Source organism: Dipodomys merriami, unplaced genomic scaffold (assembly GCF_024711535.1).
Source record: "Dipodomys merriami isolate MVZ:Mamm:240054 unplaced genomic scaffold, mDipMer1.0.p SCAF_174, whole genome shotgun sequence".
NCBI lineage: Eukaryota > Metazoa > Chordata > Mammalia > Rodentia > Heteromyidae > Dipodomys > Dipodomys merriami.
In genome coordinates, this window is record NW_027203093.1 from 2,230,963 (window position 1) to 2,258,504 (window position 27,542).

General features: G+C 60.5%; 2 protein-coding genes across 2 annotated transcripts; one reads left to right on the forward strand and one right to left on the reverse strand.

Annotated features, from left to right (window-relative positions):
• The first annotated feature begins 621 nt into the window (after nucleotides 1–621).
• On the forward strand, nucleotides 622–13,576 carry LOC138829624 (uncharacterized aarF domain-containing protein kinase 5-like). The gene is made up of 15 exons (XM_070026054.1): nucleotides 622–692; nucleotides 6,583–6,686; nucleotides 7,348–7,497; nucleotides 11,073–11,148; nucleotides 11,250–11,450; nucleotides 11,529–11,669; nucleotides 11,748–11,861; nucleotides 11,946–12,077; nucleotides 12,154–12,237; nucleotides 12,313–12,394; nucleotides 12,469–12,547; nucleotides 12,634–12,725; nucleotides 12,802–13,054; nucleotides 13,123–13,239; nucleotides 13,324–13,576. Exons 1-15 carry the CDS (start codon nucleotides 681–683, stop codon nucleotides 13,427–13,429), a joined length of 1,743 nt encoding a protein of 580 aa, XP_069882155.1. The 5' UTR covers nucleotides 622–680; the 3' UTR covers nucleotides 13,430–13,576.
• LOC138829623 (cleavage and polyadenylation specificity factor subunit 1) lies at nucleotides 13,562–27,110 on the reverse strand. Its single transcript, XM_070026053.1, has 37 exons — nucleotides 26,866–27,110; nucleotides 21,787–21,814; nucleotides 21,573–21,706; nucleotides 21,417–21,497; nucleotides 21,189–21,340; nucleotides 20,955–21,101; nucleotides 20,713–20,852; nucleotides 20,520–20,630; nucleotides 20,352–20,445; nucleotides 20,172–20,259; nucleotides 19,978–20,100; nucleotides 19,851–19,902; nucleotides 19,680–19,774; nucleotides 19,537–19,611; nucleotides 19,219–19,299; nucleotides 19,056–19,145; nucleotides 18,852–18,962; nucleotides 18,628–18,769; nucleotides 18,370–18,548; nucleotides 18,105–18,241; nucleotides 17,860–18,034; nucleotides 17,574–17,780; nucleotides 17,396–17,485; nucleotides 17,165–17,308; nucleotides 16,938–17,090; nucleotides 15,969–16,085; nucleotides 15,804–15,894; nucleotides 15,637–15,721; nucleotides 15,421–15,562; nucleotides 15,197–15,349; nucleotides 14,924–15,100; nucleotides 14,780–14,846; nucleotides 14,436–14,483; nucleotides 14,203–14,358; nucleotides 14,006–14,135; nucleotides 13,794–13,932; nucleotides 13,562–13,701 (listed from the first exon to the last, which is right to left on the reverse strand). Exons 1-37 carry the CDS (start codon nucleotides 27,007–27,009, stop codon nucleotides 13,654–13,656), a joined length of 4,326 nt encoding a protein of 1,441 aa, XP_069882154.1. The 5' UTR covers nucleotides 27,010–27,110; the 3' UTR covers nucleotides 13,562–13,653.
• Nucleotides 27,111–27,542: the final 432 nt, after the last annotated feature.

The window sequence follows — 27,542 nt, forward strand, 5'->3', positions numbered from 1 at the left end:
GAGCTGCTCCGTCCCGGCCGGGTCGGCGGCCACGCGGGGCTCGGCCTAGGCGGCGAGGCCTTCCAGCCAGCGCCGGGCCTGGCAACCCCAGAGCCACACGGGAGACTCACCGGCGCCCGCCGGTCCTGACGGCTTCGGCTGCGGCCCGCCGCGGAGCGGTCGGAAGGCCGCTCCCGCCCCGGCTCTCCCGAGCGCGCCCTTCCGGAGCTACCCCGCCGGTGACCGCCAGGGGGCGGGGCGGGCGCGGACGCGGCTCGGGTCCCCGCCCGCCGCCCAGCCCCCGCCCGCCGCCCAGCCCCCGCCCACCCTCCCGCCCAGTCCCCGCCCACCCCCCCGCCCAGTCCCCGCCCGCCGCCCAGTCCCCGCCCACCGCCCAGTCCCCGCCCACTCTCCCGCCCAGTCCCCGCCCGCCCTCCCGCCCAGTCCCCGCCCACCCTCCCGCCCAGTCCCCGCCCGCCGCCCAGTCCCCGCCCTCCCTCCCGCCCAGTCCCCGCCCACCCTCCCGCCCAGACCCCGCCCACCGCCCAGTCCCCACCCACCATCCCCCCAGAGCCCCGCCCACCGCCCAGTCCGGGGGGGAGGAGCCCGCGAGCCGAGCGCGCATGCGCACCGCGCACCCTCCCGCAGGGCCTGCTGGGCGCCGGGACGCCTGCGGCGGATCCTTGGAGCGCGGCGGGGACATGTGGCGGCCGGTGAGGACCCCCGCGCCTCAGATCCCGCTCCAGACCCCGACCCGCACGCCCCGAAGCCCCCCCCGGGCCCGACCCCCGCCCGCGCGCCGCGCAGCCCCCCACGCGCTCCCCGAGCCCCGCCCCGCCGCGCCCGGCCCCGCGCCCGGCCCCGCGCCCCGGACTCGGACCTGCGGCTCTGGCGGCCGCAGCCCAGACCCCCGCGTCGACCAGGCCCCGCCGGGCCCAGCGCCTCCCGTCCGCGAGAACCTGCCGGGCCCTGTGGGCGCGCCGCGCGGCCCCCGCCGTCCCCGTCCTCCCCCGTCCTCCCCCCCGCCGTCCCCGTCCCCCCCCGTCCTCCCCCCCGCCGTCCTCCCCCCCCGCCGTCTCCGTCCTCCCCCGTCCCCCGCCGTCCTCCCCCCCCGCCGTCCTCCCCCCCGCCGTCGCCGTCCTCCCCCCCGCCGTCCTCCCCCCCGCCGTCCTCCCCCCCGCCGTCCCCGTCCTCCCCCCGCCGTCCCCCCCGTCCTCCCCCCGCCGTCCCCCCCCGTCCTCCCCCCCGCCGTCCCCGTCCCCCCCGTCCTCCCCCCGCCGTCCCCCCCCGTCCTCCCCCCCGCCGTCCCCGTCCCCCCCCGTCCTCCCCCCCCGCCGTCCCCGTCCCCCCCCGTCCTCCCCCCCCGCCGTCCCCCCCCCGCCGTCCCCGTCCTCCTCCTCCATCTCCGGGCTCCTCCCACACACCCCCCATCTCCGGGTCTCCCCCCCCCCCATCTCCGGGTCTCCCCCCCCCCCCGTCTCCGGGTCTCCCCCCCCCCGTCTCCGGGTCCCCCCCCCGTCTCCGGGTCTCCCCCCCCGTCTCCGGGTCTCCCCCCCCGTCTCCGGGTCTCCCCCCGTCTCCGGGTCTCCCCCCCAGTCTCCGGGTCTCCCCCCTCCCGTCTCCGGGTCTCCCCCCCCCGTCTCCGGGTCTCCCCCCCCGTCTCCGGGTCCCCCCCCCGTCTCCGGGTCTCCCCCCCCGTCTCCGGGTCTCCCCCCCCGTCTCCGGGTCTCCCCCCGTCTCCGGGTCCCCCCCCCGTCTCCGGGTCTCCCCCCCCCCCCCGTCTCCGGGTCTCCCCCCGTCTCCGGGTCTCCCCCCTCCCGTCTCCGGGTCTCCCCCCCCCCCCCGTCTCCGGGTCTCCCCCCGTCTCCGGGTCTCCCCCCGTCTCCGGGTCTCCCCCCCCCCGTCTCCGGGACGCCCCGCTGGCCCTCCCCCAGCCAGCCCGGCCCCGCGGTCTGCACACTGACCGCCGCGGCATCCGGTTGGCGGTGGCGGCGTCCGGGCGCCCGGAGCGCTTTGCGGGGAGCCGGGCAGAGCCCTGGGGGCGGGCGCCCGCACCCCGAGCGGCCCCGGCTGGATCCGGGGTCTCTGTCAGGAGCACTTGCTCCGGGGGAAAGGGCTGGTGGTGGGTCAAGGTCCTGGGCAGACAGGTGGAGGCGAGCTGCTGCCTGGCGGCGCCCGTGTGGCCGGGGCCCTGGCGCGGGGCCCTGAGATGGTGCCGCCCTGACTGGCCGGCGAGCAGGGCGCTGTCAGCACGCCTTGTCCCCTCGGCATTTTGTCTGGGGCCAGACTGCCATCCCTCACTTGGCTCTGGCCTGTGGTGGGTTTGGCAGAGACCCTGGCTTTGACCAGGTTTCGGTTCATCCCATGTGTGCCCACCGTTGTCAGGAGTACTTTCTGAGTACCTGTGTGTGAACTCCAGCCCTGTGCTGGACCCAAGAAGGGCAAAGGTGATTTCCAGGTGGCTCCTGACTACAGTCTAGCCAGGAGTCACCCACCGCTGTCCGCTCATTGTCCTCGCAGTCTGAGATGAGGACCATGGGAGAGAACAAGAGCCGGCACCTGTGGGGGTGAACGGTGGGGCCAGAGTGAATTGAGGGGATAGAGAGCATCGCACACAGCACAGCACCTGAGATTCTGTTGGAAGAGTCTGGGTCCTCTACGCTGGTGGGGAGTGACAGGCATCCTGCTGCTGAGTCCTCAGAAACCAGGGGCGTGGATGGGCCCAGCAGAGAAGCACTGCCCTCCCCGGACACTGGGGATGGGCTAGGGCTGTGTGCCTCAGCCTAGGCTCCCAAGCAGCGCTCTGCCAGAAGCAGTCACCGGGGGCTGGGGAACGCCCAGAAGCTCAGCTGTTTCTCTTTTTTTTTTTTTTTTTTTGTCTGTCGTGGGGCTTGAACTCTGGGCCTGGGCGCTGTCCCTCAGCTCTTCAGCTCAAGGCGAGCGCTCTACCACTTGAGCTACAGCGCCACTTCCGGTTTTCTGGTGGTTTATTGGAGATAGGAGTCTCACAGTCTCTCCTGCCCGGGCTGGCTTTGAACCGCAATCCTCAGATCTCAGTCTCCTGAGTAGCTAGGATTACAGGCGTGAGCCACCAGCGCCCGGCTAGCTCAGCTGTTTCTCTTTTGAGAGAGGGTTTTGCTTCCTAGTCCAGGCTAGCCTTGAACTGAGCATACTCCCGCCAGCCTCCAAGTGCTGGGAGGGTACCCCACTCCTGCTGAGAATGCATCCTAAACCAAGTCCAGCTGGGCACCAGGGGCTCATTCAGATGGCTGTGATCTCGGATGTGAAGCCAGCCTGGACAGGAAAATCCCTGAGGCTCTTATCTCCAATGAATCACCAAAAAGCTGGAAGTGGAGGACACTATTGTAGAGCAGAAAAAGTTAAGGGGCAGCTGGCGCCAGTGGCTCACGCCTGTAATCCCTAGCTACTCAGGAGGCTGAGATCTGAGGATTGTGGTTCAAAGCCAGCCTGGGCAGGAAAGCCCGTGAGAGTCTTATCTCCAATAAACCACTAGAAAACCGGAAGTGGTACTGTGGCTCAAGTGGTATAGTGCTAGCCTTGAGCTGAAGAGCTCAGGGACCATGCCCAGACCCAGAGTTCAAGCCCCACTAGAAAACCGGAAGTGGCACCGTGGCTCAAGCAGTACAGTGCTAGCCTTGAGCTGAAGAGCACAGGGACAGGGCCCAGGCCCAGAGTTCAAGCCCCAGGACCGACAAAAAAAAAAGAAAAAAGCTAAGGGACAAGACCATGAGTTCAAACTCCAGGACCAGAGTGCACCTATTTCCAGCCGTCTTCTTGCCCTTTTCACTTTATATTTTGAGACATGGAGATACTTAGAGAAGTGTCTAAGGGCACCACTGGCTGCCAAAGCCGCCAGGTGGTATGTTGGAGAAGGTCCCACTCCGGTTGGCTGTTGTTTTTCAGGGTCATGAAGATGTCTGTAGTACCTTGAACGCAGTGGGTGGGGCTCCCTTGCTCGTGACACGTCTTGCTGAGGGGTTAGAATGGTTGTAGAACTTTAAGACCACTCGAGCGGGCAGCAGGGGTACACTGGAATGCAGCCCTGTGCATGCACTGGTTTCACAGTTTGCCCTGGGTCTACTTGGCTCTCCCCCTCCCCCCAAGCTGGAGACATCCCTACCTCCTTGGGCCCTTCCAGCCTGTGCCTGCTACCCGGAATCCCCTCACTTTCTCCCCGCTGATGAACCCCACAAAACATCTAGCCTAGCTCCAGCTTGCCTGTGTGAGCGTCTCTTTTAGAGTAAACTTCCCATCATCCTCAGCACAGTGCAGCTTTCCAGCCTCATGGGCCTCTCTCATTTTCCTAGTCTCAGCCTCAGGACAGCGCATCCCGGTGGAGTCCCAGCCACTACCCAGTTCAGAGCTCCTCCCCTCCCCTCCCCTGCTGTCCTGCCCAGCCCTGCCGCTCAGCCTGCTCTTCTCGGAAGGCAGCGCTCTTTGGGGCAAGTGCCACAGGCAGTGTGGCACTGAGAACAGGACCAGGAGTTCTGGGCTGAGGCTCCCTGAGCTCGCAGCTGAAACCAGCTTCCCCGTATACCGTACCAGCGCACACCCTGAGCAGCTCCACAGCTGGGGCCACAGTAGTCTCAGCCTCGGTTTCTTCTGTGCACGTGCTGGCACTGGAGGTCGTCGGGGTCAGGAGGGCGCAGAGGTGATGGCACCCAGGAGTCCTCGTCTGCCTGGGACTGCTCTCTCTTCCCTCTCGTGTTCTGGAAGCCAGCCTGCAGCGTGTGGCTGAACACTGGGTTCAGCCAGCCTCTGTCCTTGGACGTAGGTCCTGGACCTAGACCTTCGCGTTGTTTTGTGTCCTTGCCAGTGACTCTGCAGAGCTAGGTCCCTTGTCCAGAAAGAGAGGAAGAATCAATCGGCTGCCTGTTTGATGCCATGTTCACATCTGTACCACAGGGCAAAATGGGATGCAAAGGTTTTTTCCTCAGTACTTAAAATAATTCAAACTTTTTTTTTTTCCTAGTCCCGGGGCTTGAACTGTCCCTGAACTTTTGCTCAAGGCTAGCACGTTACCATTTGAGCCACAGCTCCACTTCAGGCTTTTCTTGTAGTTTCTTAAGAGTCTCATGAGCAGGATGCTGGAGGGTCAAGCCTGTCATCCTAGCTACTCAGGTGGCTGAGGTCTGAGGATCACGGTTCAAAGCCAGCCTGGGCAGGAAAGTCCATGAGACTCTTATCTCCAATAAACCACCAGAAAACCAGAAGTGGCACTGTGGCTCAAGTGGTAGAGCGCTCGCCTTGAGCTGAAGAGCTGAGGGACAGCACCAAGCCCAGAGTTCAAGTCCCACGACCAAAAAAAAAAAAAAAGTCTCATGGATGTCACTACCTGGTCTGGCTTTGAACCGTGATCCTCAGCTCTCAGCCTCCGGAGTAGCTAGGATGACAGGCGTGAGCCGTCGGCGGTGCCCAGTTCACAGGTCAGATAAGAGGAGCCTTCTGCAGTGTCAGGACTACTTGGAAGGCTAAGGTGGGACAATGATTGGAGTTTGGGACCAGCCTGAACAAGAGTGAGACACCCTTGTCTCAAAAGGCCATGGAAACCAGCATGGAGAGCAAGGCTGCCCTGGAGGGGCCCCAAGGGTGGGCCACCTCTGAGATCTTAGTAGATTATAATCCTTGTACTTTTTTCTTCTTTTTCTTTTGTGCAGGTCCTGAGACTTGAACTCAGGGCCTAGGTGCCATCCCTAAGCTCTTTTGCTCAAAGTTAGCTCTCTACCACTTGAGCAACTTCTGGGTTTTTGCTTTTTTTTTTTTTTTTTTTGGGGGGGTCCGGTCGTGGGGCCTGAACTCTGGGCCTGGGCGCTGTCCCTCAGCTCTTCAGCTGAAGGCTAGCACTCTACCACTTGAGCCACAGTGCCACTTCCGGCTTTTTTCTTTTTGCTTATGTGGTGCTGAGGAATCAAACCCAGGGCCTTTAGCATGCAAGGCAAGCGCTCTACCTCTGAGCCACCTTCCTAGCCCCTGGGTTTTTGCTCTTTAATTGGAGAGTAGTCTCATGGATTTAACTGCCTGGGCTGGCTTTGAATCACGATCCCTCCTGAGTAGCAGGGATTACAGGTGTGATTACAGGCTTGAGCCAGCTTTGTACTCTTTGATTTCAGAACAATGACCTACACAGGACAGCTCTCCTGTCTGGGCCTCCCCCTTACAGGCCGTCTCTCCGAGGAGAGCTGATGCTTCCTTTGACAGTAGGGCTGCTCACTTGTGGCCACTTGGGAAATTGTAAATGAACAGTCATGGTGTTGACGCAAGAGAGATAACCTGTCTTGACAGGGAAGCCAGGTGGTAATTTAGCTTTCTTCTGCCGACAGTGAGAGGACGCCCAGAGAGGTTATGTTGCACAGGAGGTCCACACGCCCCTCCTGCCTAGGTGCACTGCCCCTGACGGCGGCGCGCCGTCTCTTCGCTGCTTTGCCCTGACGCACGGGCAGTGCTGATGACAGGCTCGGGTCGGGGTTCAGGGCAGCACAGGTTCCCGAGCTTGGCTCCAGGCCTGCAGAGGGGCTGCCTGGCACCGAGGCCTGAGTCTGCGCTCCTGCCCCTGCTGAGCTGGAGCCATCCGCTCTGTTCAAGGTGCGACTGTGCCGCTTCCACTCGGCTCTGCTGCAGAGCAGGCAGAAGCCCTGGCCATGCCCCGCCGCGTTCTTCAGGAGAAGCCTCAGGGGCCCCCCTGCAAGGTAAGCAAGCCCCCCCCCCCCCCCCCCGCTGTGGAGGCGGGAGGATGGGCACTGCTGGGGCCAAGCTGAGCTTCGGGAGGAGCTACAGCTTTTTGTTCTCCTGCCTGGAAACATCTCCAGCTGGGCAAAGGGCCTTCCAGAACCCAGGGAAGGCCTCGGCAGTCAGCAGGTGGCTGCCTGAGCTGAGCCCTCTCCTGCGCCTCCAGGACAGGATGCATCCTGAACATGAGGCGTACTCAGGGCAGACACTGGCAAGGCAGGAGCTGTTCAGAAACAGCCTGCACTGTGCCAAATAAATCGGGCGACTTGTGGGGCACAGAGGGGTGGGGTTGCTGTGGGTTGGCCATGCCAGGGGGAGCGGCTCCCGAGACGCCGGTGATCTGTGTGAGCTCGTTGGCAGTGCGCTGTTCTCTTCCTTGTTCTCAACTCTAATTCGTTCTGTGCCAACCTCAGTGTATCCCTTGGCCATACCAAGGACTTAAGCTCTAGTCCAGCCATCCTGGTGGCCACAGCGGCGGGGCTTCTGAGCGTGCCTAGCGGGGAGTTCTCCCCTGGACAGCCCAGGAAGACCCGCCCCTTAACCTGCCTGGCGTCTGTGCTGCCGCAGGGGCTGCTGGCTGTGTGCCCAGTGCAGACCCCCAGCTCCCCCGTGTCTCCTCAGGGCCTTGAGACCCGCCCCGCTCTGGCGGAGGGTGCTCCCTGCTACCGTAGTGGGGGTGCCTCTGCTCTTTGGCGTCTACTACTTCACAGCAGAGGCGCGGGAGAAGAGGAGGCTGCGGCTGGCCGTCGACGGCATCGGGCGCTTTGGCAGGTAGTCTGAGCTGGCAGCGCCTGGGGTGGGCAGGCGGCGCGGCTTCTCCTTCGGCTGACCTGGGAGGGCCGCAGGGCTCCCCCGGGACGGTAGCCACCATCTAGGGGTCCTGTGTTGTGCAGGGCAGGCGTGCTGCGCCCTGGGGCCCTCAGAAGGGGCCCACCCTCACTGCTCCTTCCCACATCCGTGTTGGTCACAGGGTGTGGGGAGAGTCCGGGCCCTGGGTGGGGGGTGATACCCTCTGCACCCCCCATCGTGGAAGCCGCTGTCTTGGACAGGGTGGGCTCAGCAGCACAGCGGCCCCTTTCTGATGTGCCGAAGGCCTGTGGGACTCCTCTCCCAACGCAGAGCCCGAGCACTCCCACAGTCGCCAAGCGCGCGGCGTTCCGGGCATCAGCTCTTGGCAGCTGAGAGAACGCCGCTGGCGTGCGGCCCTCTGGTTCCCGCTCCGCTGGGCTCTGAGCACGGCCTCCCTGGCCCGGGCCACCTTCTCAGGGAAAGCTCAGGACGGCCAGGCCCTCGACTCTTCATCAGAGCCTCACCCAGGCGAACTCGAGCGGTAGTGCGTGCATGCAGGTGGCTGGGTGCCAGGGAGCTCCAGCCCCCAAGTCCTTAACCCTGCCCGCCTCCTGGGCTGGTTTGGTTGGAGCTGATGGATGTCCCCATTGACAGGTTTGGGGCAGTGAACACTGCACACTTCTGTGCAAGTTCTCTGATCTTTACAGCCCCAGAGAGTAGGCAAGGGCACTAGAGTCTTCTGTTTGCTTCTGTGACCATCTCTGCCCTACATGGAGGGGCCACGCCGACCCCTGGCCACTGCCCACCTCAGCCGCTCCTGACCCAGCAGGACGATGGGCCTCCTAACAGTGACCTAGGGGCCAGGCCAGGCTGCAGGATTTGTGTTTCTACATCTGCTCCCTGCCCCCAAGTCCAAACAGATAAGGCTGGGAACAGAGCCACCAGAACAGAGGGGAGCAGATGAGAGGAGCCGAGGGAAGATGGGAGTTGGGAGCAGGCCAGTGAAGTGCACCATCCCGCGGGCGGGCGCAGGTTGCATGGGAGAGCCAGTCAGAGGCTTGGAGCTGCTTGGCGCTCAGACGGACCGAGGGCAGAGCACTAAAAATGGAGTTTCACAAAGGTGCCTTGACAGGCTGTGAATTTGGCATTCTTCCCGCTTAGCCACCAGAGCAGCTGAAATTAAACTGTGCACCACCTTGCCTGGCTTCCCTTTCTGTTTTGAAATATTTTTCAAGAATAACACAGAGGGGGCTGGGAAGGTGGCTCAGTGGTAGAGCAACTTGCCTTGCATGCTCAAGTCCCTGGGTTCGATTCCTCAGCACCACATAAAAAAAAAAAAAAGAAAAAAGCTGGAAGTGGCGCTGTGGCTCAAGTGGTAGAGCGCTAGCCTTGAGCTGAAGAGATGAGGCACAGTGCCCAGGCCCAGAGTTCAGGCCCCACGACCGGACCAAAAACAAAAAACAAAACAAAAAAGAATAACACAGAGCTTTTTTTTTTTTTTTGGGTCCGGTCATGGGGCCTGAACTCTGGGCCTGGGCACTGTGCCTCAGCTCTTCAGCTCAAGGCTAGCACTCTAGCACTTGAGCCACAGAGCCACTTCCGGCTTTTTTCTTTTTGCTTATGTGGTGCTGAGAATCGAACCCAGGGCCTCAGGCATGCGAGGCAAGCGCTCTACCACTGAGCCACCTTCCCAGCCCCCTTGGCTTTTTTTTCTTAAAGCTAGCACTCACTTGAGCAATGCTTCTACTTCTGGCTTTTTTGCTGCTTAATTGGAGATAAGGGTCTCATGGACTTTTCAGTCTAGGCTGATTTCAGCCTCCTGAGTAGCCATACCAGCATCTGACAGGTCCAGGTTGTTTTGTTGTTGCTGTTGGTCATGGGGCTTCAACTCAGTCTGGGCACTGTCCTGAGCTGTTTTTGTTGTTGTTGGTTGTGTGGCTTGAACTCTGGGCCTGGGCGCTGTCCCTCAGCTCTTCAGCTGAAGGCTAGGTTCTACCACTTGAGCCACAGCGCCACTTCCAGTTTTCTGAATGGTTTATGGAGATAAGAGTCTCATGGACTTTCCTGCCCTGGCTTTGAACCTCGATCCTCAGATCTCAGCCTCCTGAGTAGCTAGGATTACAGGCGTGAACCACCAGCAGGCACCCAGCTATCCTGAGCTTTTATGCTCAAGGCTAATGCTCTGCCATTTTGAGCTACAGTGCCATTTCGGTAGCTAATTGGAGATAGAGTCTCATGGACGTTACTGCCCGGGCTGCCTTCAAACCACAATCCTCAGATCTCAGCTAGGGTTACCAAGGTGAGCCACTGGTGCCCAGACAGGTTTTTTGTTTTTGCCAGTCCTGGGCTTCAACTCAGGGCCTGGGCGCTGTCCCTGAGCTTCTTTTGCTCAAGGCTAGCGGTCTACCACTTGAGCCACAGCGCCACTTCGGTCTTTTTCTGTGTACGTGGTACTGAGGAATTGGACCCTGGGCTTCATGCATGCTAGGTGAGCGCTCTACCCCTACATTATGCTGCATTCCCAGCTTGACTTTTAATTTTTTTTAATTCTTATTTAAATTTTTGCCAGTCGTGGGGCTTGAACTCGGCCTGGGCGCTGTCCCTGAGCTCTTCAGCTCAAGGTGAGCGCTCTACCACTTGAGCCACAGCGCCACTTCTTTTTCTGTGTATATGGTACTGAGGAATGGGACCCCGGGCTTCATGCATGCTAGGCAAGCACTGTACCCCTGAGCCACATTCCCAGCCCCCAGAGTTCTTAATATGCAGGTATACTTGTCCTATCCCTTGCCAGCTGAGGCTTAGAACCTCCTGGCTTTTCTGGGACCCCTCTGCTGAGGCCTTCCCGTTCTGTGCCCAGCAGCCTGTGGCATGGGAGGAAATCTTGTCTTCCCAGGGCTGACAGCCCAGGAAGAGGTACAGGGAGGGTTCCAGCTCCCAGCTACCCACCTGGGGCTCCAAGCAGCAAGAGTAGCAGGCACTTCTCGGGACCTGGGAAGCCCTCCTCCCCTCCCTCGGTGACCCGGCGGGGGCCTCCTGTCCACCTCTGTGTCCTTTGTGGTGTCCACAGGGAGCCATTGCGCAGGGCTGAGGCACACCATCTGTAAGGACAGTGTAAACAGAGGCCACACGGTACTCTAGAGGCAGGCACCTGGAATCCTAGCTACTCAGGGTGCTGGGACTAGGGCACTGCAGTTTGAAGCTAGCCTGGGCAGAAAAGTCTGAGACTCAATCTCCAGTTAACTAGCAAAAAGAAGGCGTGCCTAAGTGTTGTAGTGGTAGCTGTGCCGAGGAAGTCCAGCCAGAGTTCAAGTCCTAGGACTACACATGGACTGCACATGCACACACTCACACACTCACACACACTCTCTCTCTCTCTCTCTCTCTCTCTCTCTCTCTCTCCCTCTCTCCCTCTCCCTCTCTCCAGGTCAAGGATCCCAGTGGTTAGACCTCAGCTTCATCTCATCTTGAACCCATTGGTTAGCTAGACCTTGAGAAGACTTCAGACAAAGAAACCTGTAGAACTGGCATGATGGGGCTAACATGTCTCTGCCCCACAGGTCCCTGAGGATTGGCCTGAACATCTCCCTGGACTACTGGTGGTGCACAAACGTCACCCTGCGAGGGGTGGAAGAGGTTTGTCCCCGTGTCCTGGGCGTGCAGGGCAGGCTGGAGCAGTGGGTGCTGTAGGGCCTGGGGAGCCCTCTGTCCCAACCTCCCCTCCTGCCTGTGGTCAGAACAGCCCGGGGTACGTGGAGGTGATGTCTGCGTGTCACCAGCGGGCAGCAGATGCCCTGGTGGAAGGAGCCATCAGCAATGGGGGCCTCTACGTGAAGCTGGGCCAAGGGCTGTGCTCCTTCAACCACCTGCTGCCACCCGAGTACATCCAGACCCTGCGGGTCCTGGAGGACAAGGCTCTCACCAGGAACCTTGGGGAGGTAAGCTCCACGGCAGCCTGGGAGGGCCGAAGGCTGCCCTGGGCCCCAGTGCCACTTTAAGTACATGCTTTCTGCCAGGTGGATCAGCTGTTTCTTGAAGACTTCCAGGCCCTGCCCAGTGAGCTCTTTCAGGAGTTTGACTACCAGCCCATAGCTGCTGCCAGCCTGGCCCAGGTGCACCGCGCCAAGCTGCACAATGGAACTCCAGTGGCTGTGAAGGTACCCGGGCTGCCCTAGGCTGGGAGGTTCCAGGCGTCTGTGGCCAACTGAGTCTTAGGATGCCTTTGCCTGCCGCAGGTGCAGTATGCTGATCTGCGGGACCGCTTTGACGGGGATGTACACACACTGGAGCTCCTGCTGCAGCTCGTGGGGCTCATGCACCCCAGCTTCGGCTTCGGCTGGGTCTTGCAGGTAGTGCTGGGGAACTTTAGCTTGCAGGTAGCCAGTGATGAGTTACCAGACGTGGAGCTGGCCCCTGACCATACATGTTCCCAGGACCTAAAGGGCACCCTGGCCCAGGAGCTGGACTTTGAGAATGAGGGCCGAAACGCTGAGCGCTGCGCGCAGGAGCTGAAGCACTTCCGCTATGTGGTAGTCCCTCGTGTGTACTGGGAAAAATCCAGCAAGGTGGGCCAGGCTGGCCCCTTTTTGGTGGGAGGCAGCTGCATGGGCCTTCTGGGCTCAGCCTCTTCCTCTCTCCCAGCGTGTGCTGACGGCTGACTTCTGTGAAGGTTGCAAGATCAATGATTTGGAGGCCATCAAAAGCAAGGGGCTGGCAGTGCAGGATGTGAGTGCAGGCAGGGGTGGGAAGGACAGGGGCGGGGCTCCCCCATGTCCATTACATATCCCATGCTCTCTCCAGGTAGCAGAGAAGCTGATCCAGGCTTTTGCAGAGCAGATATTCTATACTGGTTTCATCCACTCTGACCCTCACCCTGGCAATGGTAGGGATGTCTCCAGGGTTGGGTCTTGGTGAGGGGGAATGAACGCCGACATGACTGACATGCGCTATTCCTAGTTCTGGTACGGAAAGGTCCGGATGGCAAGGCAGAGCTGGTGTTGCTGGACCATGGACTCTACCAGTTCCTGGATCAGAAGTAAGGCAGGACAAAGCACTAGCGAGCTGTATTCTGGGTCCCGTTCCCCCCCCCGCCCCCGGGGGCTCACAGCTGGACTCTCGCAGGGACCGGTCAGCCCTGTGCCAGCTGTGGAGAGCCATCATCTTGAGGGACGACACTGCAATGAAGACGCACTCGGCTGCGCTCGGGGTCCAAGGTGAGGGCAGACGCTGTGCCGAGGGGCAGGCACAGCCAGCCGCAGCACGCTGACCGGGCACCCTCGTCTTCCGCAGACTACCTTCTGTTCTCCGAGGTGCTCATGCAGCGGCCAGTGCGTCTGGGCCAGCTGTGGGGCTCCCACCTGCTGAGCCGAGAGGAGTCCACCTACATGCGGGACATGGCCCGGGACCATTTTGAGAACATCATGGTGGTGCTCAAGGAGCTGCCCCGGCCCATGCTGCTCGTGCTGCGAAACATCAACACCGTGCGCTCCATTGTCACCGTGTTAGGCAACCCCGTCGACCGCTACTTCCTCATGGCCAAGAGGTTGGTGGACTAAGGGGGCTCCCCGGGGACCCCCCAGGCCATGGGGCTGACGCGTGTGTCTGATGCAGTGCCATTCGGGGCTGGAGCCGCCTGGTGGTTGCAGCATACCAGGGCATCTACAGCAGCAGCCTCCTGCGCCATGTCAAGGTCTTCTGGGAGCTACTCAAGTTTGAAGTGGCCCTGAGGTAAGTTCAAGTAGGTGCCACAGGTGGACCAGATGCCGGTGCCTGCTCCCTGTCAGCCTGTGACCCCTCCACCTGCCTCCCCAGGCTGGAGACTTTGGCTATGCGGCTGACCACCCTCATGGTTCGGCTTTTGGTCTACCTGGGCATCGTGCCCCAGAACAAGGAGCTCTACCAGTATCTGGAAACCTAGGCTTCAGGGCCAGCAAGACTTCTAGTGTCAACAGATGGAGCTAGCCAGGCCAGTGGTATGGACACCTTACACCCCAGGGGCCTGGGGTGCGGGAGTACGCTGTGGGGCTCTGACAACGCAATGACCACACACTTGCCTGAAAACAAATTGTTCTTGGTGTGTTTTGTACAAAAGGGGGGCGGGGAGGGAGGCAGTGCACACAGGCCAGGGTGGTATCCGAGGGCCTAGAAATGGGCGGTGACCCGGTCCGTCTCCAGCAAGTCGTCCAGAATCTGTGGAGCAAGGGAAGGTTAGGGCAGGAGGACAGGGGCAGGCAAAGGGACAGGCCGGGGCAGGCAGCGGGCAGCGGGCAGCAAGCGCTCACGATGTCAGGGGTGGTGCCGATCTTCTTGGCCAGCTCGCTGCGCTCCATGGTGCTGAGGTACAGGTAGCGGTTGAGCAGCTCCCCGTCAAGCACGTTGCGCACGGCATTCTGCAGGACGCGCCGGTCCACGTGCAGCATCCTGGCCAGGCGGGCGAATGGGGGAGTCACGGCATGTCCAGGGCGGGCGGGGCTGGGGAGGGGGCAGTGCTCACCGGAATGCTCGGGGGTTGAGGCCGGCGTGGTGGGGCAGCATGGTGGTCAGAGCGTTCTGCAACATCAGCAGCCGCCGGTAGGTCTTCTCCTGCATGGGCAGCAGAAGCCCAATGCCACCGTCCAGGGTTGCTGGGGAGGAGGATGTGTGAGCTAGGCCCACCCCCCCAACCCCCCCCACCCCCACGGCCACACTCACCAAACCAAGTGATGTGTTTGTTCTCCCACACAACCGACTTCCTGCTGGACCCCTCGGCAGCCCCTCGGCACGGGGTCCTCCAGAATGTGTTCACGTGGGCACCCACATGGAAGTCTGCCCGGCGCAGCAGGCGCATGCCCCCGAAACTCTCCTTGGCTAGGCCAGAAGACTCATGTCACTGCTGCCCAGCACCTGGCATGAGCCCTGACGAGGGTGGGGCGGGGGCCACTCACCTTCAGGCAGGTACATGTACACCATGAGGTTGCGGTCTCGGTCAGAAACTGCGGAGCGAAGGGCTGGAGTCAGCCCAGCTACACCCTGCCTCCACCCCAAGGTACCACCCTTTTTTTTTTTTTTTAACCCTGCCTATACTGGGACTTGAACTCAGGTCCTGACGTTCTGGCTTGGCTCTTTTGCTCAAGGCTGACACTACACTACTTGACCAATTCCAGCTTTTTCCTGGTTAATTGGAGCTTAGAGTCTCTTGGACTGTGTGCCTAGGCTGGCCTGGATGTTCTGGTGTTGCTAGGATACTAGGTATGAGCCACCAGCACCTGGAGAGCCATCACTCGCTCACCAAGGAATCCCAGCTGGGCATTGTCCACCATGAAGTCCACGCTGTACACCTCCAGGGGCTTGGCGTCCTGGGGAGGGGCGGGATGCTATTAGGACAGGCCTTGGGCTGCTGCCCTCCCACCACCGGCCAGCCTCCCGCTAGTACTCGGGACACCAGGCTCAGCGTCTTGCTTTCTTCCTGGTAGCGCAGCAGTGAGATGCTCTTCATGACGTCGGCTGCCAGGATGAAGTTCTTAACGCTGATCATCTGGTGGATGTACAGCTGAGTGTCGATGAAGGCCATGCCTGTCAGCTCGCTGGCCCGCAGGCTCCACAGGAAGATCTGGGGTGGAGTGGCGGAGGGGTACAGCATCAGTAGAGAACACTGCAGACAGGGTAGAGGCCCGGACGCGGGGAGGGGGGCGGGCAGACAGCACACCTTCTGCCCGATGGCCGACACCAAGTGGCCGTTGCAGTGGCACAGAGCGGTCACTGGCCCCTTCTGCTCCTTCTCATATAGCACCTTGAACTTGTTCTTGGTCAGGGGCTGGCCAGGCTCAGGCACCACCTCAATCACATCCATGATCAAGATCTGTCAGGGTGGGGAGGGGTGAGCGGGGACAGCAGATGGGCGGGCCGGCCCCCCTCCCCACAGGGCCTTACCCGCCCACGGCACGTGACCTCCTCGCCCTGCATGAGGCAGGTCCCAGCTGCCACATAGCCCTTGAGGCCAGACACGGTCTCCTCGCTGCGCAGGGACACGGTCTTCATGCAGGTGACGTGCTCCCACTCTTCCAGCTCGATCCTGCGCGGGGAAGGCCGCGTGAGCAAACCTCCCTCTGCGGCGGCAGGGGGGCCGCCACCGCAGGCCCGCCTCACCTGGCGTTGGGGATGGCCTCCCAGCTGACCGGGGAGATGAGCTGGATGGAGAAGGCCTCCTGCTGGGGGTGGATGTACCTGTCATCTGCAGGGACCAGCAAGCAGGTCACAGCTGCGCCCAAATGCAGCGGAGCCTGCTCCTCCCTCCCCCAGGGCTGCGGGCTCACCTCTCTCAATGGCCTCAAACTCCTTCTCCTCACCCGTCATGCGAGGGATGCGCGTGCAGGGAGTGTTAGTGCTGGTCGCCACTGCGTACACCTGGGGGAGGGGGGAGGTGCTGCCAGCCTCTGCCAGGCCTCAGGCACCTGGGACGCGGGAGTGGGGGTACACACCTTGGACTCCACGTGGTAAGCCACGTAGTGGGCCGTGCAGCGCAGCGGGATCTTCCGGACGGGCCATGGGGCGTCATAGGACAAGTAGGCAGGCAGAACACTGATCCTCAGCTCACCCTGGGGTGGGGTGCAAGGGTGGCAATCAGTGTGGCCTGGGATGGCCACTGGCAGGGTGGGTGGATCCAGACCACCGGCCACTGCTGGGGCTGCCACATCTGGTAGAGATTCTGCAGGGCCCACACCTTTGGTGGCCAGATTCCCTGCCAATGGCCGGTGAGCCGTGGTCCATTTTCCGGCTCATCCTGGATCAGGGGGACCTCAGAGCCTGGCTGTGCTGGGACCCTACAAGAGGGGACTGGGCTGCCATCCAGACACTGACCAGGTCACAGCAACCCCAGTGACCCAACTGGTCACTGCTGCCACTTGGACAGCACAGGGGAAACAGGCTCCAGGAAGGGCTGTCTCTCCCCTGCCACACAGCAACGACACCAGCTTAGCCTGGCTCTGGGAAAAGGGCTGAGGCGAGGCTAGGACAAAGGCTTCGGAGGGGAACCCCAACAGCAGCAGCAGGTAACCTCACTAGCTAGTCCTCTTCAACACAGAGCCCCATCCCTGGCCGCACGAGCCTCTACACACTCAATTCTCATGAGCCTGAACTCTGGGCCTGAGCGCCGTCCCTCAGCTCTTCAGCTCAAGGCGAGCGCTCTACCACTTGAGCCACAGCGCCACTTCCGGTTTTCTGGTGGTTTATTAAAGATAAAGAGTTTCACAGAGTTTCCTGCCCGGGCTGGCTTTGAACCGCAATCCTCAGATCTCAGCCTCCTGAGATTACAGGCGTGAGTCACTGGCGCCCGGCCACACACTCAATTCTTGCACCCTGCGTGCACTCACCACCCAGCCCACATGTGCCCGGGTGCCACGGTCTCCCTTCCGGCACCTCAGCACCTGGAAAGAAGCAGGCCTTCCTACCTGTCTGTTGAAGTACAGGAAGCCATGGGGGCAGTTGACGTTGTGGAATGGGGCAAAGGAGTCAATGGGGCCATCAATGCCCATGGGGTGCAGTCGCAGGGCACCCCGGCCGGTCACCAGGAGCCAGTGGGGTGAGGGGCCACAGATGAACACCTGGAGGCAGGCGCCATGAGCACTCACAGTTAGGGGACAGGCCACCCTCACCTCTACCCCGGGTCCCTGCCTACCCCTGAATAGCCATAAATATCCTCAAAATAGCGGAAACGGGCCACGCGGCCCCGGACTCCAGGCCCCTCCTCGGCGCCACCACCTTCCGCCTTCTTCTTGGACGGCTTTGGTTTCTTCTCACGGAAGTTAATGTTGTGGGGAACCTGGCAGAGGCTGCAGTGAACATCTGGCCCTCCAGACCCCGCTTGCCTTCCCCTCCCCACCCCCCAGCAGGTTCCAGCCACCGGCACCTTCTTGAAGCGGACTTTGAGGTTGCCCTGGCCGAGCTGGGAGTCATGGGGGAAGGCCTCGTAGATGAGCAGCTCCTGGTCCACATGGACCTGGGGGGAGGAGGCCCGCGCAGGGAAGGTGAGGGCGTGCGGTGGTGCAGCCCGCAGGCCGGCAGCGCAGCGGGACAGACTCACTCACCAGCAGGTAGGGCCGGCTCTGGCGGCTCCCTAGCGCCACCAGCAGCACCTCCTTGACCAGGGGCAGCTCCCCCTGCCGAGTGGTCTCCTCCTTACGGGCCTCGCCCTGGGTGGGAGGCTGTCCGAAGGAGCTGTCCACTAGCACCCGCTGCCCCACAGGGAAGTTCTTCACCAGAAACACCAGCCTCCAGTCAGGGAGCTGGTAGATCTGTGGAGGGACAATGGTTAGCGGTGCGGGGAAGAAGCCACGGCTGGGCAGCAGGGGCCGTGGTGTCAAGCACACCCACCTCCATGGTGCCGTTCTCTCGCACCAGCAGACACCAGTGTGTGGGCTCTGCTCGAAAGGGCGCGGGGTCACGGTCGGCCGGGGGCTGGCTGCTCCTCCGCGCCTCTTCCTTGCAGGGGCTAAAAAGGGAGCTGGAGTCCCCGTACAGCATCTCCTCCTCGTCATCCACCGTGGGGCTGGAGACCAACAGACATCTCACAGCGTGCCACCGACACCCAGACCCCCAGCACCCCGGCCGCCACGCACCTCGTCTCCGAGCCCAAGCCGTCGACCTCAGAGCCACTGCGGCCTCCCAGCTCATCGCGGGTTCCACCCAGGCGGCTCTCGGTGGTGAGCATGCCACTGACATCCCGGTACAGGCAGAGCGCGATGACTTTGGACTGCTGCAGGGCGGGGGCTCCAGATGTAGGTGGCAGCAGGGAGGTGGGGGAGGGGTGGGGATCAGGGGCTGTGGGCGGGCAGGTGGGGGAGGGCTCAGGGGCTGTGGGCAGATGGGAGTTGGGAGGCCTACATGGTGCAGAGGGGGCTTGTGTAGCGCCAGGCGGTGGTGGCGGCCGCCGTAGGAGTCGCTCTTGAGTAGGAACATGGTGACATGGCCCTCGGCGCTCATGATGACCACGTAGGGGTCAGCCGCTGCACACTGCACAATAGGGGCGCCCAGGTCCACGGGGATGAAGTGTAGCTGGTTCACTGTGGGCACGGGGCGGTCAGCATGGGGTAGCTCAGCCTACACCTCCCCAAACCCACTGGCCCAGACCCAGCTGCCTACCTCCTTCCAGCAAACGGATGCCCAGAGGAGACACTTGCACAATGTACCGATTGTCCCCGATGTTTCCAGCAAAGACCGTGGGGCCCTGTGTGGCAAAGCCACTGGTGTCCAGCTCCATGATCTCCTGGCCGGTCTGCAGGATCTGCGGAGACAAGTGTGAGCAGCCCTCCCCTCAGCAACCCCAACCCTGGCCCCGGCCAGAGCCGCCCGGCCCGGCCCTTTACCATGGTTGAGTCTTCCCGGCTTAGAATGAGGAAGCCGTGCCTTCGCCCGCCATCCTCTGCTTCAGGCGCCCTGGGGCCCTGCTCTGCACCCTCTGCCTTGGGCGTCTCCTCCTGGGAAGAGACAAGGGCAGGAAGGAGCCGTGGCGGCTGGCAAACGTGGCTGTGGCCCTCCAGACCCGGCCGGTCCTCACACGTCTGGCCTACCTCCTCCTTACGCACAGGGGCTATGACGGTCCACATGTCATAACAACCCGGAAGTTCAAAGGTCGTTACTACTTGGGGCCGGATGCTCTTCTGGAATAAAGATGCAGTCAGGGGTCAGCCCAGCCAGGTGCTAAGAAGAAGCCCCTCCCCTTCCTCTACACACCTGCAGCACAGACAGGGCCCCGTTCTTCCCATAGCCGGAACAGACCACAATCTCCAAGTCTGGCTCAGGACTGTTCTGAAACTGTACAGGGAGAGGCAAGGACGGTTTCCCAGGCACAACTCACGCCCAGCCCGCCCCTCCTCCTCCCCTCCCCATAGCCTGCATGCCCCTCCCCTCCCCCTTCACATCCAGTCCTCTCCTCCCCCTCCCCCTTCACACCCAGCCGCCCTCCTTCCCTCCCCACACCCAGCCCGCCCCCCCTCCCCACTCACATCCAGCCTGCCCCCCCCCACACCCCAGCCCCTCCCCTCCCAGCACCTCTTCTGATAGGAAAGCAGGCTCTCCCACGGCAGCGTTGGCACAAGGTCCGATGTTGAGCATGCTGTCACACACCTAGGGTACAGCAGCGGTCAGGAGGCTGCGTGGTCAGGCCAGGGGAGGCCGCTGCTGTCCCCGCTCACCTCAAATGAGTAGGTTGCCAGCTGTGTACCGGACTGGGCCTCACTGCCATACACCTCGATCTCGTCCACCTCATCCTGTGGGACAGACTTGCTTCCTGCAACACAGAGAGCTGAGCCCTAAGCCAGCCCCGCCCCCAGCCTCTCACCGGCTTGGCCCACTCCGGCCCTCACCTGACCAGCCCACGGCAGCGTCCACCCGCTTCTTCTTGGAGGGAGGCTCTTCCTGTGAGGCGAGAGCGGAGTGAGCGGCCTGCAAGGTGACCTCCCGCCAGGAGCGGCAGCCGCCTGTGGCACCCACCTTGTCGGCAGCTTCCCGGACAGCACTGGCTGGGGGCTCCTGCAGCTTCTCTGTGTACTTGAGGAGGAGGGAGTTCCCCAGGCGAGAGCCAAGGAAGAGGTACCCGGGCTCCATGGTGACCATCTGCAGGGGAGGAGGAGAGGGGTGAGGGCAGTGCCCAGCCAGGCCCGGGCCGTCCCTGCGTCTCTACTCACACTGCTGGTGAGGACGCTAGCGGCCGCCTTGTCGAAGTGGAACGCCCGGACGCTTCGCATGCCATCCGTGATGAGGGTCAGCACGTAGCTGTGGGGAGGCGTGAATGGGACCCTGAACGGAGCGGGGCGGGCGGGGCGGGCGGGGCTCTGCGGGCAGGGGGGGACAGGCTGCGTGCTCACATCTCTCCACCCTTGAGGGAGATGACCATCTTGTCATAGGAGATGAAGGCCGCCTGGGCGCAGTCCAGGGTGATCCGCACGCCCTCCTGCGTACCTGTGGGCAGGTGATCAGATGACCGGAGGCCCCGCCGGGGGCACAACCCACTGTCCCTGGGTGCGCCCACTCACGCAGCGGGAAGGCCGTGGTGCCTGTGGTGAGGCTGTTGAGAGACACGCCGTACGGGGGGACGCTCTGGTTCAGATACAGCAGGGAGTTGACCGCGAAGATCACCACCCCACCTGCGGGACGATGCGGGCTGGTAGGCGGTTCAGTCACCCGCCCCTCCACTACGCACCGCTACGCGGCGACCTGGACGCTCACCTATGGGTTTGGGCACAGCCAGGGCCTGGGTGCAGTCAAAAGGCAGGCTGGTGAGAGACCAGATGACGGGGTGGACCTTCTGGGTGATGTTCAGTGAGATGGCCACGATGGAGCATGTGTCCTGTCTCACAGCCACGCGCCTGGCGCGGCAGGCGGGGTCAGCCCCGGCCCGGTCCCGCCCACCCTGCCCAGCCCCCACACCCCAGGGCAGAGAACCCCGAGTTCCAGGGCCCCCGCCTCACCCAGGCCACGTCTGGTTAGGCTCAAACAGGATGAGCAAGGTGGGCTCATAGTAGCCGTGCAGGAACTGCAGGTCAACAATGTTGAGCAGCTTCTCATCCAGAGCCCTCACGTCAATGATGTAGCTGGGCAGGAAGCTGGACCTCTGCCTGAGGGCCCAGCGCGTCACAGGAGGGAAGGGGGGCAGGGGGAAGGGAATGCAGGCTGCCCCCTGGCGGCCCAGGCCCGCTACTCACCCCTCTCCCATGAGCCCCTCGTGCTCCTCAGCCAGGCTCTCCCTGCGGAAGGGCAGCACCACCAGCCGCGTACCGTAGATGAGCATGGCTGCACAGCGCCCGTCGGGGTCTACCCGGACGCGAGGCGTGTGCACGTTCTGCACAAACCCGTCCTGGGGACGGAGGGGAGGTCAGCAGGGATACGACGGACCCGAGGAGGAACCTCCTGGAAGCTCTGGGACGGCCTACCCGAAGCTCAGGCTCCTCAAAGTAGTGCAGGGACAGGGTCTTGAGGTCGTGTGTGCCGGGGTCATACTCCACGACTGACAGCTAGGGAAGGGAGGTCAGATGGCGGTCCCCGCTCCGTAGCCCCCCCAGGCCACTCTGCCCACTTCCCACCCTTACCTTGGCATCCTTGAAGCTGAGGAGCAGAGCGTCACGCTTGGCACCCGCCAGCTGCACACTGGCCATGGACATGACATTGCCGAAGAAGGAGAAGGAGGCCACCAGCTCCAGCTTTTCCCGGTGAGTCTTCCCCTCTAGCAAGGCACCAGCCGATCAGGCCTGGGCCCTGAACGCTGGCTGCGTTTTGCCCTGCCCCCCGCCCCCGAGCACTCACCCGTGCTCCCGTCACTCTTGGTCAAAACCTGGAGGGAAGACAGAGAGGACAGTAAGGGGCCAATCCTGGGGGCCCTCAGGGTGGAGGGCACCAGGAGGCCTGCTCAATCCTCCTGTGTGCCAGCGCGCAAGCCAGGTGCTCCCTAAAGCAACTGCGGGCCCCTCTGCGTGCCGGCAGCTCACAGCCACCTGCACGTGCCGGCAGCTCACACCTACCTGCGCGTGCCGGCAGCTCACACCTACCTGCGCCTGGCCACCAGGCTGCTCTGCAGCAACCTGCCCAGCTGCACACCTACACACTTACACCAGAGCGCAAGGCCTCCTTTTTGTTTTTCTTTAGAAAAAGTCTCATTGTGGGGTCTGGGCTGGCCTGTAACTCAGGACGCTCCTGTCTCAGCCTTCCAAGGCTGGGATTACAGTGATGCTCCCATCATGCACCTCTTCAAGGACCCTTCCCAATAATTTTGCCTGAGGAGCTCTATCACCTCAGCTTTGGTTGCAGCCTATTTTGTGCAGCCTGTGCTGGGCCTGTGTGAAGGGCTGGGAAGGTGGCTCAGAGGTAGAGTATTTGCCTAGCATGCATGAAGCCCTGGGTTTGATTCCTCAGTACTGCATACACAGAAATAGCCAGAAGTGGCGCTGTAGCTCAAGTGGTAGAGCACTATCTTTGAGCAAAAAAAAAAAAACACAGCTCAGGGACAGTGCCCAGGTCCTGAGTTCAAGCCCCAGGACTGGAAAGAAAAAGGAGCTGGGTGGGTGCCACCAGCCAGGGGCCACCGGCAGGAACACACCTGTGCCCCTGGCTACTCAGCTCACCTCTGCTCACAGACCCCACCCTTTTTTTGGTCTGTTTATTTTTTTCATTGTGATTAAGTGATTACATAAATTTCACAAGTTTCACGGTATTGTGGGACAGTGATACTTAAAGTCACAAACACATTCTAGCCTTCATGGGGCAAATTGTCTCTATCATGATCTATAACATTTATGAGTTCTATGAGCTCTGACAATAGTTATTTCTTCCACATCAGTGATATGTGCATTCCTTTCCTTTTGCTTAGTGTCAGCTGTTCCCTCTTTCCCACTCATTTCCTCACTGCCACTGAGTTGCTTAGTTCGTTTTTCATCAGTGACCAGTGCAGCTGATGGGTCCTTCTGTTGTATGTTTACCTGTTTCCTTCTGGTTCTGTGTCCTCCTCCTAGTCTCCCTCAGATGTGCACATATATGCCATATTATGTGGTCTCAGCATGGGGTCATTGAGTAGTGATACGGCCAGATGAGTGGGAGGTCCTTTGTTTCTCCAGTCTTGTTTACTTTGACAGACCCCTTTTTACCCTCAACCTGACAACTTCCCACCTCCTCCAGGGCTGCAGTGGTCCAAGGCACCATTGCCACTTGCCTAATGAAAGACTGCACCACTCCTGACTGGCCTTCTTGCATTCCTAAGACTGCTCTCCAGCAGTCTCTCAAAACATAATGCAGACCAGGTCACTTGGCTCAGACAGTGCATGCTGGAGCCCCAGCCCACCCTACTATCTCTGTGACCTGCTGTCTCACCTCCCCTCACTCCCTCATTCTAGAAGGCTCCCTCCACCTGGAACCTCTTTGCTTGACCCCACAAGCTTCACGAGCACCTCCTCTCAGATCAACTCCCACCGTCCCAAGGAGATGCAATTCCCCCACTGTCATGCTCTGCTCTCTCCCACTTTTGTCCTACTGGCAGGGCCTGGCCTCTCACTCACAGTGCATGCTTCATGGGGCAGGCATCTCTAACTGTGGTGTGAATCAATTATCAATCCAAATAAATGAATGCATACAACAGGCACCTAAGAATGCCTAAAGCAAAAGAGAGAGAGAGAGAGAGAGAGAGAGAGGGGGAAGAAAAGAAAAAAGAAAAGTTGCTGGGTGCCAGTGGCTCACACCTGTAATCCTAGCTACTCAGGAGGCTGAGATCTGAGGATGGCAGTACAAACCAAGCCCAGGCAGGAAAGTCCGTGAGACTCTTAGCTCCAATAAACCACTAGAAAACCGGAAGTGACCCTGTGGCTCCAATGGATAAAGCACTAGCCTTGAGCTGAAGAGCTCAGGGACAGTGCCCAGGCCCAGAGTTCAAGCCCCACAACCTACCAAAGGGGGAAAGAAAAAAAAAAGGAAAAAAGAAAAGCTAATTCTAGTGAGTTTCTCTTTTTCTTTGCCAGTGCTAGGCCTGAACTCAGGGCCTGGGCGCTGTCCCTGAGCTGCTTCTGCTCAAAGCTCGCACTCTACCATTTGAGCCCAGTCACCTCCAGCCTTTTCTGGTTATGTGGTGCTAAGATTCAAACCCAGGGCTTCATGCATGCACTCTACCACTAAGCCACATTCCCAGCCCACGTTTTTCTGTTTGTTTTTTTTTCCTGGTACTGAGTTTGAACCCAGGGCTCTGCACAAGTGCTCTATTACTAAGCTACAAACTCAAAACTTTCATGTTATAAAAACCTAGGCCAAGAGCTAGTGGCTCACACTGGTAACCCTACCTTATTAGGAGGCTGAGATTTGAGGACCAAGGTTCAAAGGCAACCTGGGCAGAAAATCTGTGAGATTATCTTCAACTAACCAGCAAAAAGCTGGAAGTAAGCCGGTAGCTCATGTCTCTAATTCTAGCTACTCAGGAGGCTAAGATCTGAGGATCGAGGTTCAAAGCCAGCCTGGGCAAGAAAGTCCGTGAGACTCTTATCTCCAATAAACCACTAGAAAACCGGAAGTGGCGCTGTGGCTCCAAGCAGTAGAGCGCTTGCCTTGAGCTGAAGAGTGCCGGGACAGCGCCCAAGCCGAGAGTTCAAGCCCCACAACCGATTAAGAAAAAATAAAAAGCTGGAAGTAGAGCCGTGCTCAAGTGTTAAGAGCGCCAGCTTTGAGCAGAAAAACTCAAGTGAGAGCTTGGGGACCTGAGTCCAAGCCCTTTCTCACCCTACCCCAAGTACTGGTCCTTTCCCATTCTACCCCCAAAAGAAACTTAGGCCAGGCAGTGTTGTATATCAGTACTATCAGCACTGGAGAGGCTGAGTCGGGAGAACTGAGAGTTCCAGGCTAGCCCAGGCTACACGTGAGACCCTGTCTCTAAATAAACAAAGCTTTTTTGACCTCCTTCCCACTGTGCCATAATAAGCCTATGTTTGTTTGTTGTTGTTTTTTTGTCAACTCTGGGACTTGAATGTAGGGTGTCAGGCTTGCTTGGTTTGCTTACTTGGCTGGGATTCTGCCACTTGAACCATGCTCAACTGGCTTTTTTTTAATCTTCTGATGCCAGTACTGGGGCTTGAACTCAGAGGCCAGGTGTTGCCCCTGAGCAAATTTTTTGCTTAGGGTTAGTGCTCTACCACTTGAGCCACAGTGCCACTTCTGGCTTTTATTGTGTGTGTGTGTTTAATTGGAGATCAGAGTCTCTTTTTTTTTTTTTGGTCCAGTCATGGGGCCTGAACTCTGGGTCTGGGCACTGTCCCTCAGCTCTTCAGCTCAAGGCTAGCGCTCTACCACTTGAGCCACAGCGCCACTTCTGGCTTTTTTCTTTTTGCTTATGTGGTGCTGAGGAATCGAACCCAGGGCCTCATGCATACAAGGCAAGCGCTCTACCACTGAGCCACCTTCCCAGCCCTGGAGATCAGAGTCTCACAGACTTTCCTGTATGGGCTGGCTGAACAGCAATCCTCAGATCTCAGCTTTCTAAGCAGCTAGGATTATAGGCGTGAACCAACTCCCAATCTCCCTTTCCATTTTCACTCAAGGCTGGCATTCTATTAATTACGCCACATTTCCACTTGTGGCTCTTGACTCCTTAATTGGAGATAAGAGTCTCATCCACTTTTCTGCTCAGGCTAACTTTGAACCATGTTCCTCAAATCTATCTCAAGAGTGCTAGGATTATAGGCATGAGCCACCAACACCTGGCCAGCCTGGCTCTCTGCTAGTTAAGATGGAGATAAGAGTCTCTTAGACAGTTCTCCCTGAGCACAGTGGTCTCAGACCTCAGCCTCATGAGTAGCTTAGGATTACAGGCATGAGCCATCAGCACCTGGTTAAGCCAAGTCTTTTTAGTGTTATATACAGTTACAAAACACTTCCTAAAATATTTCATCCTTTTGTATTCTGCAAAGTAGTACACATATTTCACACACAGCAAATGTGTGCTATGGCGCCTGGGCACTGTCCCTGAGCTTCATTTGCTCAAGGCTAGAACTTTACCACCTGAGCCACAGCACCACTTCCAGCTTTTTCTGTGTATGAGGTACTGAGGAATCGAAGCCACGGCTTCATGCATGTGAGGCAAGCACTGTACCACTGAGCCACCTTCCCAGCCCCGTGCAGAGTTGTTCAAATGGTATAAGGCCGGCCTCTATGAAACGTTAAGTTTACTGACTTCAAATATCAATACTGCCAAGGGAAAAAACAAAACTTTCCACGGCTTTTCCCAGCTTTGGGAAGAACTATTCTGATCTGGACACACCCTCTACTTCCCAACTTCTCCTCCACTCATGACCGTGTTGTATATAACCTACAGACATTCAAGGGCTCTGGCCCAGGCCGAAGTAGTTGTTTCATCTGCCAAGAAAAGAACGTCATCTTCTCCCTTTCCTTCCACTCATCCCGCTAAGTTTGCCATGTCCTTGGAGAACAGCTCAGCAGCTGCTCTTGGTGCAAGGCCTCCTGAACTCACTCATGTCCTTCTAACCACCAAAGCACCCCCGGAGTTCCATCCACGGAGGGGTTCGTCACATTTTACAGCTCCGCCTGCCAGTAGTCTGTCCCGAAGCTAAAGCTCACCTTGACCTTGTGCCTTTAGCTAGGACGGTTCTTCCCTCGGCTAACGCGCTCTGCTGTGATCTGGAACCACCTGGCCTCCCTACTCCCTCTCACGCGTTCCCCGCGTGGCGCTGTGGCGGGCTGGGGTGTGGAGTAAGCGCAATTGCTGGGGAGGGGTCCCCTCCCCCAGGCGCGCAGGCCTGGCGCCCCGCCGTGCGCCGGCCGCCCGGGCCCGCGGCGCCGCAGCCACCGCGGCAGGCGTGGGCGCGGAGGCGGCCCGCGCGGCGGCCCGGCGCGGCCTACCTCGGCGTCCCGGTTCAGGCGGTACACGTAGAGCTGCGAGGTGCCGGCCACCACCAGGTTGCGCTCGCTGTTGTTGAAGAAGTTGCAGTACATGGCAAACTCCAGCCCGGTGGGCGGGTGCGCCTGCTTGTACACCGCGTACATCGCGCCGCCACGGCCACCGCACGCGCGTGCGGCCCACACGGGGACTGGGACGCGGCGGACGCGGCCCGGCCGGGCACCGCAGCCGGCTCGCGGAGTTCCGGCCGCCGCCGCCTCCTGCGCCTGCGCAAATCGCCTGATGAGGCCGACTCCGGGGACCGGAACTGCAGCGGACTCGGCCCGGCCAGACACCAAAGCCGAGTCGCGTAGTTCCGGCCGCCTGCGCCTGCGCCAATCGTCTGCTGAGGCCGACCCCGGGGACCGGAACCGCAGCGGACTCGGCCCGGCCGGGCACCGAAGCCGAAGACGATGGGCGCCAGTTCCCAACCACTGCGCATGCGCTAAGCGGCTGACGCGGGGGCCTGGGAGCGCGACGGACTCAGCCTGGCGGAGCACCAGTACTGAGAAACCGGGTTCCAGTGTCCGGCCTCCTGCGCCTGCGCAGACAGCCTATCGCGGCTGACCGGAGACTGGGAGCGCGGCGGACTGGGCCCGGCCGGGGACCGAAGCCGCCGAGCGTTGGGGTTCCGGGCTCC

Bases quoted from the DNA above. Each gene is read 5' to 3' on its own strand.
- LOC138829624 (XM_070026054.1), top strand. The intron at 12,238-12,312 runs GTGAGTGCAGGC...TGCTCTCTCCAG, and splicing joins AGGGGCTGGCAGTGCAGGAT to GTAGCAGAGAAGCTGATCCA. The intron at 12,395-12,468 runs GTAGGGATGTCT...CGCTATTCCTAG, and splicing joins TGACCCTCACCCTGGCAATG to TTCTGGTACGGAAAGGTCCG.
- LOC138829623 (XM_070026053.1), bottom strand. From the start codon at position 27,009: ATGTACGCGGTGTACAAGCAGGCGCACCCGCCCACCGGGCTGGAGTTT. The intron at 15,722-15,803 runs GTGAGCCCGCAG...TGGTCCCTGCAG, and splicing joins GTTTGAGGCCATTGAGAGAG to ATGACAGGTACATCCACCCC. The intron at 15,350-15,420 runs GTAAGGCCCTGT...CCACCCTGACAG, and splicing joins AGGTCACGTGCCGTGGGCGG to ATCTTGATCATGGATGTGAT.